This window comes from Ambystoma mexicanum, chromosome 14 (genome assembly GCF_040938575.1).
Source record: "Ambystoma mexicanum isolate Mex_15411 chromosome 14, UKY_AmexF1_1, whole genome shotgun sequence".
In the NCBI taxonomy this organism is placed as follows: domain Eukaryota; kingdom Metazoa; phylum Chordata; class Amphibia; order Caudata; family Ambystomatidae; genus Ambystoma; species Ambystoma mexicanum.
Window position 1 is genome coordinate 169,923,807 of NC_090940.1, and position 16,489 is coordinate 169,940,295.

The window sequence follows — 16,489 nt, forward strand, 5'->3', positions numbered from 1 at the left end:
TTAGCAGTAAGGATTGGCAATAGGTTTCTTAGTATAGGCCCTTTTATTTTGACAAGACTCCACTAGGAGTGCATTCTTTATTATTTGATGGTCGTAGCTTGCTCCCATCATAGATTTAGGTTTAGATAGGCATTTATCACACCCCTTTTGAACGTTCAATAAACACCCTTGAACTGTGCTCATTTGTTTCTGTATTACTTAGATACCATGCCTTCCTTACATCAGCATGCAAGTCCCTCACATGGAATAGTAAGACCGGTTGAGGACAAAGGCTTGATTTAGAGGGTGTGCCAAGGTTTGCAGCATTATTTTTTGGGTTGGGAGGGATGTGGGTCAGACAGGTCCCCTATCGGGTGGGGCTTAGGCCAACAGGCTTTAGTGGGAAACATTGCTAGCAACCTGCCAGGTTCAGTCTGGCGCAGAATAATGTCCTCAGGACACTGCATGTGCAACTATCATTAAGGAGCTACAGCAGTTCCGTTGATTGCAATTTCCAAGCATAGGTCATCATTGCCTCTTCTGTGGGAGAGGGTCAAACCACACATTTTGTCAAACCACAACTGCAGATTTACAGCAACCTCCATAAAGAGGGGGTGCTTGGGCCCCTTTTTTCTACCATGCCAGTTTTTTGCTGTCAATATAGCGGTCTTTGAGGATCATTATATATGATTTAGTGGCATAAACCTCAGATGCATTTTAATACAATTATTTCCCTTGAAATGCTGTCTCCCCAATTGCTCCGTTTTTGTTCAGTGAAGTCAATTAGACATGTCTAAGTGCACATAACTATAGATAAATATATCCACCTACAGCACGGCAGTACACATGGGATGAAGTACCCTTCGTTCCCTGCGAGTTCCGCAGCTGCACATGGTCAGGAAAGTCCATGTGTAGAGCAGCTCCAACAACAAACACCAGTGCAGATTCATGGTTGGTTCCGAGGTACCCAAGGATGCTCACCATTTCATAATTAGTTGCTATGATGAAGGTAGATCTTAATTCTTTGTAAAAAAAAGAAAAAAAGAGTGCAGTAGCTTGTGAAAGCGGCACTCACTGAAAGTTGTGATGCAGAGGGTGCACTTCGGCTGTAAGGCCTGGTTCAGATGGATTTCTAACATCAACCCCAAGGGGCGGTGGGAAGACTTCTAGAGCGCACCCTAGGTATGGTGAAGAGGGAGTCTTTGAGAGTTTAGCCAAGACCCATTCAAGATACATGGAAGAGCGGTCAAGGATTAGTCTCAGGAAGGAGTGAGAGTGGTCTAGAGCCTCAGTGAGTCCACACAAAATAACACACAATATTTCAGCTTAGACAAACAATGGGTCTCATTATAAGTTTGCTGGTCCGGGAACTACGGTACCGGTAAGCATGCCGGTACCGTAGTTCCCGGACCAGCAAACTACGAGTTGTGCTCACGTGTGCCTTTCTGCCCGCCAGGTCGAACCTGGCGGGCAGAAAGGCACTCGCGAGCACAGCATGTCGGATGCACCGGCACCGTTACAAGCGGTGCAGGTGCATCCGACCTCCCCATTCCGATTCAGCCCTATGGAGCCGAATGGGAATGGGGAGCATCTTTTTTCCAGCGCCCGCAAATGGGCAATTACCGCGTCCAGTAGGGTCGTAATGACCCGGTAATTGCATATTTGCGGGCGCCGGAAAAGAAATGACACCGGTGGCAGCCGTGCCTGTATTACACGGCTACCGCCGATGTCATAATGAGGCCCAATTTATACAATAAAACCATTTATTAGGCTTTTAAGAACACACTGAGAAATTAAACTTGCAGGTAGTATTATCACACAAAACCATATATCAGAAGTATATACATTCGCCAATAGGTTCACTTACAATGCATCAACAATAATTAACCAGGTATTATAGGCAAATAGTTAGATGCAGGTAAAATGAATAGAACCAAGACAATCACAATTCCCTTTTACATAATATGTCCAGTCCTAAGATGTATGAGGCCTGGTGCGCAAAAGTCACAGGTTCCAGTTCAGGTTTCTTCAGGGAAGGTATTTTCAACAAGGATTCAATGGGCTTGTGGTGGTGATTTAAAACAGTTCAAAACGTTTTTAAAGTTAAATAAGTGTCCAAACACATGTAAGTACTCCTCTCAGTCCCATTCCCAAGGCTTGACCAGGGCTAGGATACTTGACCCACAGGCAGTCAGGGGATATGGGGCGTTGCTCCCAATGTTACCCTATGGAGGACAGGGGGTGGAACAGTTATGCTTACTTACCCCTCTGATGCCGATTTTTCCAGGTCAAATTGTGGATCATCTGGAAATCTCTGAGGACACAATCTTCAATCCTTTATTTGGGCGAAGGGTGCCCATGAGTTCCAGGTTTGAGTGCTTCTTCCAATTGAGTCCAACTGCACGATGCAATACCAGTATGAAGAAGAATGCAGACTGTTGCGGTTCAGACCCCTTCAGGACACTTCACAAGATGGATGAAGAGGGATTCCAGTGACGGTCATCACTTGCAGGCGGCGACAGGCGATATTCCAGGTGCGGCCACAGAAGCTCCAACAGAGCCTCCTTTGATGCTAGGACGCTGACATTTCAGGAGAAGGCAATTTATGACACACGCTAGTGACCCCCAATGTTTTGAGGCCTAACACAGAATGGCGATGGCTGCAGCGAGGTAGCCCATGGGGGAACTGGTCAGTCCACCCGCCAGTCCAGCAACACTTCCAAAGGCTCTTGGGGCTTGCAAACTCGAATAGGCGTCAAGACTATTTGGTCCCACTCGTCCAAGAGCTGAAGCACTAATGAGGGTCTTCAGAGATCAGGCAGAAGAGCCAGGGTTCACTGGGAAAATCACTGGAGGGGATGTTGGTTCACTGCAGAAGTCATCCTCGGGTTGTTAGAGGGCTCCTCCACTCCACAGGAATATTGGCTCCAACATAGATCTAAAGTTTGGTTGCAGAAGTCCTCCTCTTATCCAGATTTGAGGCTGGGTGCAAGTTCAAGCCCACTAATGGTAGAGATCTGCCACATTCAAAGAGCCAGTAGTTGTCCAAACAGAGACAGCTACTGGTTTCGCATCTGTCCAGCAGTAGGCTCTCTGGCACCAGTGGATGTGGATGGGACCAGGCAGTCCGAGCCTCTTCCCTTTGGCACATACACACAAAGGCTCACTAACCTGCAAAAGCAGCAGCATGACCTTATATGGGATTTCCTGACCTAAGAGGGCAGGAAGAAGGCCAAACTACAATATGGCCGATGAATAAGTGAAAAACCTTGTGGCCCGGCCATTTTTGGGTGCTAGCCACCGTTTTTGTAGCCATTCGTGGTAAATGCAAAAGGGCACTAGTAAAATAATACAAACCCGGTAGAAATCTTACTGATGCCACCAGCTTATTTTTTGGCACATATAAAAAGCAGCCCAAAAACCCATAGGATTAAAGGTTAAGGAGATACAGAGTATACTCATTGCACTGCACTGTAAGGTGAGTGTGCAATATACAAAATACAGGAACTCTAGAAGAGAAACAACGTTTATCAGCATTGACAGTCTTAGGGACTAGTCAGTTTCCCCAACCCAATGAGCAAAAGGTAAGGGAAGAGAAGCCGAAATGTCAGGACAGGGTCCAACACAAGCAAAAAGAAGGGTGTTCCGTTGAAGTCAATGGAGGGAAAGGTGCAAAAGAGAACATCTTTCCTAACAGGCCCCTATTGTAATATGAAACGCTTAGTGATGTTTCATCGACTACAGATTCACTATTGGCAATGACCGCAGTCCGGAAAATACACAACTACCAACAGGTTGTCTACGTTTTGCAACTCCTATCCCAAATTGCGCAAAGAGGGTTTCAGCACTCTCTATGTTTTCCCCTTTGTTGCTTTTATGGACTGTACCCACTGTGGAAAGCCTTGGCCCATCCCAAAGCTAGCTGGAGATTCCCTGGCACAGATCCAGCTTGTAGAGCCACAGTCTGTGCCAAGGGATCTGAACTTCCCATTTGAGGAAGGACCTTAGATTCCACAGAAGAGTGGGTACAGTCGGTGCAGTGTACATTTTAGGACATCTATCAAAGGGTGGGGGGCTGTTTGCAAATCATTCAAGAGCAGCAGGTGACTCTGCCCATCTTTCAAGAAGCACATGCTGTAAGTGTGGCTGCGCAGATGAGCTTTTTCGGTATAATGCAGTGAGAGCGGTTGCAGGGGTGGCTCCCACTTTGTGACAGCCATAGTTTTCTGCACTGCATAGTATTCACAATACAATCCTTGGACTTCTAGTGCCCCAATCTAAAATACATACTCTCCAATTAAAACACACCTGTACACCACAAAAAAGATGATATGGGTTTGCAAATAGACCAATAGCAAGTGGATTTCAATATATTAGACTTTCATTGATTTAGAATTTCAGTTAGACCGTAGTCTTAATGAACATAAGGGGGAAAAGAGTATTTTTGAGTCCAAGAATGATGTGCCAGGAAACTCTGTTAGGGTAGTGAGAATGAAGACCATTCCTGGGTCTTGTGGACTGCAAACGCCTTCTGAATTAGTACTGTGAGGCTCCTGAAGTAAGACGATGGACACCGTGGTTTTGTTTCACGATAACTTTATTTAAATAATAAGGGGGTGGGAAAAAGGCCAAAACTGTCCCTAACTCTATGAGGGTTTCCCCTACCTCAACAAAACTACTAACCAGATGGTTGTCGAGACATCCAAAATACAGGTCCACTGTTCTGTGTCCAAAACCTATTCTGACACTCACACTTAGCTTCCACAAACTACCACCAGGAACAATTATATGTTGCCGTTGCACTTACGCCATTCTTCTTATGGTTACACTCCATTTTCTGGTATTCCCAATTGCAAGGGGAACACACTGTTCCCTGGTCTTGGTTGTGCCATGGGAACAAGCCCTTCCCCGGTCTTTGGTGCCAGGGGAACACACCCTGCCCTGGTGTTTGGGATGCTAAGGGGCCAAACCCTTCCCTAGTCTTTGGAAGGCCAAAAGGTGTGAGGGTGGGTGATTCTCCTGGATTTCTCCCTTGGTCACACCACTGTATGTTTTTGGTTCCTACCCAGGCTTATATTAACCACTTTATGTCATCCAATGTGGACCTTTTCCGTGGAGGGCCTTCTCAGGGTATGATAATCCTGCAGCCCTGTCAGTCAGAAACAACTATTTTTGTCACCTTCCCTTGGTTATTGGAGTTTCTTTTCCCTTGGTAGTATGCTAGTTACTGGGACTACTTCTCCAGATCCCCCTTGGGTGAGAAAACCCAAGGCACTTGCCCTATTTTTGGTCTATGGTATTTTCTTGAATAAAGGGGGTTAATTTTTCTGTTTTATTTGCGACATTCCCAACACCCAATTGTTGGACTTTGATAATGCTTCTTCTTAGAGGTTACTCTTCAGTCCGTTCCTTTGGATATGTGAGAATTTTCCCGGCATATATAGCCAACCTCAGTTTACCCGCTTTACCTTATTGGGCTTGCCAGAAATGCTGCTTGTCTTCGTCAGCCTGCCGCTGCCGACACCCGCCTTGGAATCCTTGGTCCCTCTCTGGACTTTGTTTCAGCTGCCTCGGCATCCACAGGAAAGTTGCTGTGACCCTGCTGGTAATTTCTCTTTCTCTTCTACTCCGAGTGCCACTTATTCCCGATAATAGCTTCCCGGGTACTCACTGGTTTTCGCCCTCTCTTCAGCAAGGTTGGGCCGCTTGCACTCACTTTCCCGCCGGTGAGGATGATCCAGTAGCCACCGGCTTTGATCCTTGGTTTCCATTCCTCCCCCTGGACAGTTGGGGGTGTCTACCTCATTGGGTCGTTGTCCCAACGTTTCCGCTCTGCACAGTGGTGCTGCGCCACATGTTACTTTGGTTGTAGGTCTCCTCTCTGGCGGCTCATTCTCCCTTGGTTTCTCTTTTTGTTTGTTGGTTCCTGACTGCTCTCCCTCTCTCGCACTACTCCGAACAACCCATAGCTTCAGTCCCTTTTTTTCTTTTAACTAATGGCTGGTTGATGGACATAAACAAGGGACTAACGTCCTCTACTTTGTATCTGACTCTTCTTTCTTCTAGCAGTGGCCTCTTGCCAGTCTTTCGTTTTATTGGTTTCTATTTACAATAATACATTTACCCATAGGGTATAACAGGATCATCTTTGCAAGATGTTGATTTCCTTTGTAGTGTCTTTCTGGGTTTTGGGACGGAAGCTGAGTCTTCTTCTCTTATTTCAAAGACAATGTCATCTGGATCATCACAGTACATTGTCCCATATTGAGGGGCTGTCAAATAGTAATGGCACTTTAAGTATGATTACAGAGGGCTTTGCATAGAGAAACGAACGGTTACATTTTGATTGGGGCAGTCAGGAAAGGAGGGGGTTGTGTCTACATAACTTTTTAGTTTATTAGGCAAGAATCATTCTGAAGTCACGTTATCTATCCTTGTCACTGAACCTGTTGACGTGCCGTTGCTTTCATGGCATGCTTACTGATGTTTCTAAATTTAAAATTATAAAAATAAATAGTTTCAATATTTTTTTTAAAGACCTGCCCAGTAACCAGTTGCAGCCAATTGAGTTATTGCATGTGCATACTGTAATAAACATTTTGTTTACAGGTATATTGATTGCATCCGCCCATGCGTTATATTGTATTTTATGGCTCTATGACCAGTGCATGTCATTGGTGGCCGCATTAATGTCACATCATGATTCTAGAAGCTGAGGTAAGGCTGAGCCATTCCATGGTTCCTGCATGGGGGCTTCTACAATTAAATAGAATAACCTTGCAAAATCCATCACACGAAGACTCCACCATGCTGATGCCCCTTCTTGCCACAGAGTTAAAATATCTGCAATATTTCTACTTTCTAATTGGTTGGTACCTCATCACTGCCCAACAATAGTTGGGAAATGCTTCTAACAAGTTCTGTCATAGTGTTAATCACACGCTCCTGTTTCTTTTCTTTGGAATCCAGGTGGACAAGAGAAAGAAGTGACATTTGTCTATAACTGCAAGCTGTTGGTTTTAATGATGGAAAAACTGTCAATGAATGCCGGCGTTGACTGGGAGATCCACATCAAGTGAGAAGAGGAGAAAACCTACGTGTAGATGAAGAAACACCATCTCAGGCTCTGGGAAGATGGAAGATTCCATTTTCGGTGGGTGGGGTGGAAGGAGTAATCCTTCAAGGTCTTTGCCAACCATTTATGACAGTTCTCCGGCACTCAGCGGTCACTTATCACTGGGCAGAAGACAATATGCCACATATTTTAGCGGGTGTATTTACGCCACCCGTCCCCCACCCAGTCTCCCTTCCTCCTGTTCCTGCTACGCTCAGCCTCATCTGGCACATGCTAGTGAAACAAAATCCTCATTGGATGTTGTCAATGATTGATTTCTGCCCAATCTGGAAAATGTAAATAACATTTTGGGTACATTGCGCTGTATACAAATGTAAGTTAATGAATATGAATTTTTAGTCACACATCATCCCAAATACTGCATTTATGCTTCAAAAATCCTGGTGACCTTTTCAGATTGATTCATCTTTTTCTCTTTGACTGAAGGCACTGCACAAGATTATCGTCTTATTCAAGGGTGGGGACTCTGAGGGATCTGATAGTGGTTAATGGCAATTATTTTTTGGTGAGCATTGGACTGTGTGTGTGCACGTATGTGTGATGTGCGTATATATGCGTATATATACACAACATATGCCTGGTATTGGCATCAGTTGATCAGGTTCCTACACCATTCATTATATATAGTTACCATAACTTTGTTGTCACAATTGTTCTTTTACAAATTGATTCCGATATCAAGAACTGGGTTTCTGAACTAGCTCAGTTTTCCTTTAAGGAGGCACCTACTCTCAGGACCATTCTGAGCCTGTCATTTATGACACCTAGCTTTGATACCCTCCAAGAATTGGCTGCAAGCCCTCCAAGTTCATGGATTGCACAAGTGTGGAACATGTTCCATGTGCCTCTTTGTCAGCTGTTATACCATCAAACAGTGTATTTATTGTTGCTCCAAATGTGTTGTGTACGTCATCAAATGTGTGTGTCAACTGGCGTATATATAGGAAGCACAATAAGGGGGGAATTATGCACTAGAATCAGAGAACATCTGAATATTCTCAGCTCTCAAGATGCAAGATAACCACTGGTGACCCACTGGCAAGAAAAACAGGAACGTGGAGTGAAACAGGGATGCCCACTGGGAGCTATCCTTTTTAACTTTTTCATTGCAGATGTGGGTTCCGCATTTGAAGATATACGATCCTTTTCCCCAAAAATCAATAATAACAAAATTGAGTGGATGCTCTATGCAGATGATATCGTTCTACTAGACCTAACTGAGATCGGTCTTCAGAGGAAATTAACAGCTTTACATAGATATATTGAAGAGTATGATCATTAACAGCACGAAAACAGAGATCATCGAATTGAAAAATCTGCACGGTCAAAAGAGGATCCTGAAGCGGAACTTTCAATGGAAGATCGGCACAGATATCCTTAAAAGAACAAGTCAAATAAGATATCTGGGAGCCATAATAAGTGCGAGAATCGACGATGGTCCAATGGCCGAAGCAGTAAAGACAAAAAATTGACATCTGGTGGCGCAAGGGTTGTTCATCAATAAAAAGTATGGCAAATTTAGTCTGAAACCTGTGATAGACTTCTATAAACTTAAGGCTGTACCGACTTTAATTTATGGAGCTGAGACTGCGTTTGGCTGTGCATATAAGGTTTGGGAAACCTGTGGACATCAATTTTGGACAAAATTTCTAAATTTGGGAATTGGAGTCCCAAAAGCATGTATTAGCTATGACCCAGGCTTAATATCAATTTCAGCGAAAATTATGTGGAATGCACTATCCTTGTATGGCAAAATGACGGACCCAAACACTGCACCTCAATTTGACATACTTAAAGTACAAAATGATACGCTGACTTATCCTATTCAAACTCTGTGGGCAAAAAATTGTAAATTAATTCTTGAAACCTTGAGCATGAACGAAGATACCCTGTGGCGTAATCCGAATAAGATAAAGGAAAAACTATGGCAATGGGATTGGATGGAAACATGTCAACAGAGATCCACTCACAAATGCATGGAACTTGCCTATAACATCATATCAAGCTATATAAGAAAGTTTCCAAATAGTGCTTCCCGTAATACCTTCTTAAGATTTAGGTTGAATCAATTTGAAACAAAGGACGTACTAAGACCAAGAAACAGCTTACCAATGAATGGTTCAACCTGTAGGTTATGTAAGAGCGCAACTGAGACCCTGAAACATCTTGTGGCCTTCTGTCCAGCATTATTAGATAAAAGAATCGCAACTTTTGGGAAAGAAATTGAACAAAGATTGTCATGGAGTTCCGAAGACTGGTGGGCAGCTCTCTTCGAAGGAGTGAATAATAAATTGACATTTGCTTTAATTCATCTCCTGGACTATGTGAGAGACATACTGCGTCCAAGGAGTAATGGAAAATATTATTATGTGCATATACCCTGACCTTTTGCTGCTGGATGATCACCCTGAGTAGGGGATAAACAATTAAACTGGTATTTTAGATGAAGGATGGGAATAAGGAAGGTTTTGAAATGGAGTTGGAGTAAGATGTTTTTTCTGAGGGAAAGATGATGCTGATTGTCATTTCAATCTTTAATTGTATTTCTCTTCTTTTCCCTTCCTTTTGTTTTTTTCCCTTTTTTAAAAGTTTGTAATAAACTGTATAAAAAAAAAATCTAAAAAAAAATCAGCTGGCAAATAAAAAGGACATCCGATTTGTTGGACTTGAAATAGTTTCTTGTGAAACCAGAGGTGGTGATCTGTAATTGCAGTTACGACAAGAAGAAGCAAAACTTATTTGTAAATATCGTTGCGTAATACTGGTCTGAATACAGAGAATGAATTGAAGGTCTTCTTGTAACTATGATTGTTTTCATTAACTCATAACAAGTCGCATGTGTCTTTACAGTATGTTGACATCTCAACCACATTGTGGTTTTTTTACATTGAGCCCAGTGCATTGGTGGCCTCTGGCATAGATGACCCATTTTATGATTGGGAATCACCCCTGGCTACCATATAATGCAGTTCTGTTGTTTTGCGTATTACTAGGTGGCCCTTCAATATTCTTAGAGGACCACGTGGGGTCCACGAGATGTCCTGGCCCTTATCTTAATACCCCTGGTCCTCAAGACCTTTACATGGAGCACAGACAGTATAATTCAGTATATGCTCAGCGTAGAGCACGAAGCTGACAGGAACGCTCGAGGAAGGTCTGCCGCACACCGGAGTCTGTCCCAGCAAGGAAGCTTCTTTGTAGAGACGCCGTGGGTCGGGAATGCTACAAAGTACCGGCGAGTCTGCCCAGAGGCATTGTGGACCCTGTGGTGTACCGACAGGCATGTACACATCTGACTGCATAAAGAACATTTGAATACTGGAACAACACCTCACAACAAATTTTAAAACGTTTAATTCCTTTTTATTTTTCAAGAAATGGTTTTCCAAAAGAGATCTTAACAGATCAAGGGTATACTTTTATGAGTAAACTCATGTCTGAGGTAAAAGAGATTCTTCAGATTAAAACTTTGCATACCTCTATATATCACCACCAAACTGATGGTCTAGTTGAACGATACAATAAAACAATTACCATTATCTCAAACTGCTCAGAGGTTAAAAGAACATATGACAGCAGTTCGGCCCATAGCGCAGACTAATATGACTGGAACTCAGGAACAATGAAAAGAATATCATGATAAGAAAGCTGTGTTAAGGTCTTTTTTCTGTTGGTCGGAAGGTCTTAGCCCTCCTTCCCTCTTTGGAAAATAAAATGCTCTCTAGGTGGCATGGAACCTATGAGATTATAGAACAGATCGGAACTCATAACTAACTAGTCCCACAGCCAGACCGAAAGATCAAGACTCACATCTATCAAATGAATCTTCTTAAGGAATGAAAAGAGCATCCTGTTAAAGACACTTCATTGATGTTAAGTAGACTATTATCTAATGAAACCAGCACCAATACTTTAACTCCTCCAGATTTGGCTCAGAATCAAAAACAATTCCCTGACGACTATAGAACAGAACCTGGAAGAGTAAAAGGGGTATATCATTATATCCGTACCCCAGATGCCTGACAGTAGAAAGAATATCATTCAGGATGAGTTGGAAACTATGTTAAGTGCTGATATTATCGAGCCCTCTCAAAGCCTGTAGGCTTCTCCAATTGTGTTGGTCACTAAGGCAGATCAGTCTTGGAGATTATGTATTCATTTTAGAAAGGTAAATGAGGTCTCCCAATTTGATATTTATCCAGTGCCCCGAACTGATGATCTCATTGACAGATTGGGAACCACAGTCTATCTCTCCACGATTTATCTGACTAAGGGGTACTGGCAAGTTCCAGGTAATCCAGCAGATAAACAAAAAACAGATGTTTCCACTCTTCTCAGTCTTTTTCATTTTAAAGTCTTGCCTTTTGGTTTACATGGGGCACCGGCTACCTTCCAAAGGCTAACGGATCAAATCCTTCAACCCTATGCTTCTTTTTGTGGAGCAAACATTGATGAGATCATCCATAGCAAATCTTGGAAGGAACATATGTATCACCTATATTTGATTACTAGAGCCCTAGGAAAAGCAGGATTTACTGCAAACCAGAAGAAATGTCATCTTGCTAAATCTGCAGTAAAATATCTTGTTTTTTTTGTAGGAAACTGACTGGTTCAGCCACAGACTGAAAAGGTCAAAGTCGTTAAGAAAACCCCTTCGCCAAAAGCAAAGAAAGAGTTGAGAGTCTTTTTGGGTTTAGCCGGATATTATAGACCGTGTATTCCTAATTTCTCCTCTATAACCTCTCCGCTCACAGATAAACTCAGAAATGCAGAACCTCAGAAAATCAAATGGGTTCCTGAAGATCAATTGTATTTTGATAAACTAAAACACATTTTGTGTAGTGAGCCTGTGTTAAACGTGGCAGATTTCAACCAGGAATTCATTTTACAAACAGATACCTCACCTACAGGTTTAGATGCAATTCTCTCACAAGAATATGATGGTATAGAACATCCTGCATATAAGCAGCAAGTTATTTCCATGAAAGAAGAACTATGCAACTGTCAAACTTGAAGCTCTGACCATCATGTGGGCTATAACATACCTCAAATATTATCTGACTGGTAATATGTTTTGCCTTGTCACTGGCCATGTCCCATTAACCTGGTTGATGCTTCGCAAGGACACTAATGCAAGAGTCATGCCCTGGCTCTTGGATTTACAGCCTTAATGCATTAAGAACATGTGTATAACGAGCAGATAAAGTACAACCACAAAACTCAAACAAGTCCCCATATATGAGATGTAAATGTGGGGAAAATCAGAGCAAGTGTTACCTGGAGCAAGTAAATACCAATGAGATAACTTGATGTCAATGTGAGGAGAGTTGGAACACATATTACCTGAAGCAAACAAGTTGCAACACAGTGAAGTGATAGAACTGTGGCATATTTAAAGAACACTAAATTGAAAAGAAGTCTTGGTGAAAGAAGCACACTGGGCAGTTGACATTTGGAGGGGAGGAAGATACCTGGCAGAGAAGTATACCAGGGGATCTGCAAGACCCCAGAGAAGTATTCCCGACAGGGGAGTATACCAAGCAATCCACCAAAAGTATAACATGTTGTAAGACATTGTGGCAAGATACCTAGCAGGGGAGTATACAACGGGATGTGAAGGGGTCATATAGAAAAGCATGGCAGCCAAATATACCAGTCACTTTGAACTTAAATAAAAACTTTAAAACTGTGGGAAGATAACCCACAGGGGATTACACCAGGGGATCTGAAGAGCCCACCAAAGGCTTCCTGGCATGGGAGTATACCAGGAAGTGTGCTCAAACCAAGAAAGAATTGAATGTTATAAAATGTATTGTTTGCACAAGAATTTCCTGAACCTAATTCGAAGAACCAAGGAGATTGTTGTTTGAAAGAGACACTTTTGCCATTTTACCGCAACATTAAGAAACTGTTGTTTAAAATAGACATGTTTCTTGTTATTCTTCCTAAATACTGAGGGGAAGGGAATCTCCCTCTGGATCCAAGGGTCTTTCCTTGGAAAATACTTTTCTGTTGGATTTGCTTATTTACTTTTGATCATGAACACTTTTTGCCAACTATAAGCCAGAGACATTTCACTTGCATCCTTAGTTGTTTATTTTAGTGTGAGGGCCAGATTAGAATGTTTTTGACACAAGGACAGTTTTTAAGGTTAAAGAGTTGACACAGACTGACCCTTAGTTTTAGTTTTCTAGGTAGGAAGACCTCTTTAGGATAGGGAAAGAGACGTATTCATCCAACCCATTTCTGTTTAATAAATATGTCTGAAACTGAATAAACCGTACCATTGTGTCTGCCTCTCATTTCTGACCCCTTAGCGCTCACAAGGCTGAACACCATGGTGAGGATTAAAAGTACAGAACCCAGGAAAGCCTGCATTGCATATACTACAGCTCCAGAAGACGTGTTCTTGTCACCCTGAATCCCACGACACCGGGAAGGGGTAAGATACCCCTTGTTTTGAGCTGTATGAACTGGGACACTTGCTTCAGATGGCCTGGGAACCCACATCTTGTGGAAGAGACCTTGGACAAGGGGGTGGTTTCTTAGGGAAGTAGGACCAGATCCAATTTAAGGAGAACCATAGCATTATTAGTAGGAAACATATAACTTTAGCAGTTGCAGACATATAGCAGCAGCAGTACTAAAACGTGGAACAGAAGCAGTAACAAAGCATGTAGTGTTAGCAGTAGTAAACATATAGTAGTAGCAATAGCAGCTTCACAGACCCACCTGCTGTGTCGTTGAAAAACGAGTTAGCAAGCGTTTCGCTGAGGTTATGCATTTGTGTGGCCTGTAGCAGTCTCTTTCCTCACAGGCTAAGTTGGTAGCTGCCACCTTACTCCTGTTCACATTTCTAGAAGAGAGGTGCACCCGGCAGCTTAATCTATTCCAGTTTTAACCATTGCATGCTTTCATTCCATCGCTCCTCCCCAAGCGACCCACTTAGCTTTGGCCCTGGAGCCCATGATACGAGTTCCCAGGGCTACAGTGGTTGAATGTGTCCTGAAGCCAGCAGGCTGCCAGCATATGTCGGGGCAGCATGTCAAGAGACTGTCAGAGCGGCGTCCGGGTAAGTAACAGTGCTGTAACTAGCACTGGAAACGCAGAGCCGAAACAACATGTTCAGGAACACCGCCACTGTCGTTAATCAATAGCATGCTGTTAGCCGAGGTAAGTGAGCGAGCAGCAGATCAGAACAACCAGCATGGGACAAGGTGAGGCTTAAACAGAGTTCCCAGCTGGCTTCCTCCAGGTCGTCGGGGACTCTGGGCAATGTAGTTCTGGGCTCAAGGGTCCCACATCTCCAAGGACTAATTTCACCGCATTAGCCTTTTGGAAGCCGGCCAGGCAGCAGCATAAAGCCCCAAGCCCCACTCTCCTCAAAACCCTGTACATACTGATCTTTGTTTAAGAAGAACACATTTTATGTGCCCAATTGCTGTAACATATTCCCTAATAATAATCAGTGAACTAGAACCTATGCTATTGGCCTTCTTGGTTACAGGCAGTATTTATGAAGTTGATTACATATTAAGAGAAAATGTGCACACCTTCCTAGTTTGAGGGATGAAGGCACCATGGATTGGGGAAATATTGGCTGCATCACAATATTAAGAGTTAGGCGAGCAGCGACTTTCATAATGAGTTCTTGGAAGATTGTAATTTATGGCTGAATATTTTTAGAATATTCTAATTAGTATTTTTGGGGATTTGCCTTTATTGTGCAGGAATTTATAGTCCCACAACTCGTGAGGAAGGGCATATGATTGGCCAGAAACGCATAGAGTTAACTTAAAAACAGTAGCTCACAAAATACTCAGATGTAAGACAGCGCCAAATTCAGTTTTTCAAAAACAAAAGGTTTTGCCCTTGTTGATGACACGTGTTTAGGCTATGCTAAGTAGCCTTTTTCAAATCAGGGCCTTTCACTCCTTATTTGTACAGGCTTATAAAAACAAAAAAGAAAATAATAATAGAAAAATATAATAATAATGAAGTCGAACAAAATACCAGCATTGTTAATTGCAATAGTCACCATATGTCCGACATTATGTGGATAGTCCCAAGGAACAGTAAAATGAATACAATTAAAGACATGAAATAGTTGGGGAGCGGGAGGTAGAAAACGGGGGTAGGAAAAGAGAAGGGGTTTTGGTAGTATGTTAGAAAAGTAACCGCATTCATTGTGAATATGGTAAGCATGAATGCTCAAAAGTACAGTCACAGAGAAACAGGGGTTGGCAATGGGGAGGATTTATAGGGCATAGACAACAATTAAATACAAACATGTCAGAAAAACGGACAAGAAAGAAGGAAACAAGAAAAAATCAAAGAAATATAGAATTAGTCCATGTGTTTCAATGTAAGTATAGTTCACAAATAATGGCTTTCATTTCATGAAGTAGTTGGATGTTGTTACCTTAAAATGCATGTTCCCATATTGTCAATGGTCTGCTGTTCCTGAGTAATTGGGTTCAATCCCTTTAAAATAAATGTGATCATTGAAGGCTTTAACAGTTGTTGGTTTACAGTGTAATCGCATCCTCTTATGTCAAATGGAAGCATTCATTTCAATTATGGACTGCATGTGCTATTTGTCACATTTCCCTTTTTTTGTATTAGAAATAAAAGAAAAGCCAGAGGTTCGAGACTCCATCAGTTCTGTTAATTAATCGCACACGTAGTGCATAACTTGCTCTATTTTAGATTCTAGGGCCACTAAATTCTAAGGTGACCACATGTTAATCAAATTTGTGTCACACTAGGGTGATGCCAATACAGAAATACATACTGGTCATAGGTTTAATCAAAAAGGACTTCCTTGCATAACGTGGGCTTTCAAACACTGGTTAAACATGTCAAATGAAGACATGGGGCCTCATTACGAGCATGGAGGTAATGAAAATAGGAAGACGGAATGGTATTACCGGCCTCGTTAGAGGGTCCTGGCCATTACGACCTGACAACCCGCCAATACCGCCACTGCCCGTACCGTGCCCCTTCAAACCGGCATGCGCGCGTACACGCAACCCATCGCAGAGGCAATACCGGGATGCCCGTAATAGGAGGACATCACAAGTTACGCGGGCATGCACTTACCAGCATCCCGAAGGCGGTAATTAGGGCCTGTACGACGGCGGCCATACAGGCATCACGGACCACCTGTAAATAGCAAGCTGCAGTGAAGGCAACTGCCACAGGTGCACACAATCACCACAGGTGGAGTCAATGGAGCCTGTCCCAGTATAAAAGGAGTACACCCACACACCACACCCCTTCCCACACCAAAATGATACTACTAGCTGTTGCAATCATGGGGCTGGAGGACATGCCTGTACTGCTACAACTACAGCACCAACAGCAACTACAACA

The 16,489-nt window shown here is 42.8% G+C and overlaps 1 protein-coding gene across 1 annotated transcript in view; it reads left to right on the forward strand.

Annotated features, from left to right (window-relative positions):
* The window catches only part of GANC (glucosidase alpha, neutral C), a 730,404-nt gene extending 717,007 nt beyond the window's left edge, over positions 1 to 13,397 (forward strand). The window contains 1 exon segment of the mRNA XM_069638822.1: positions 6,949 to 13,397. Within this exon segment, the coding sequence (XP_069494923.1) occupies positions 6,949 to 7,058 (110 nt within the window). The 3' untranslated portion in view covers positions 7,059 to 13,397.
* Positions 13,398 to 16,489: the final 3,092 nt, after the last annotated feature.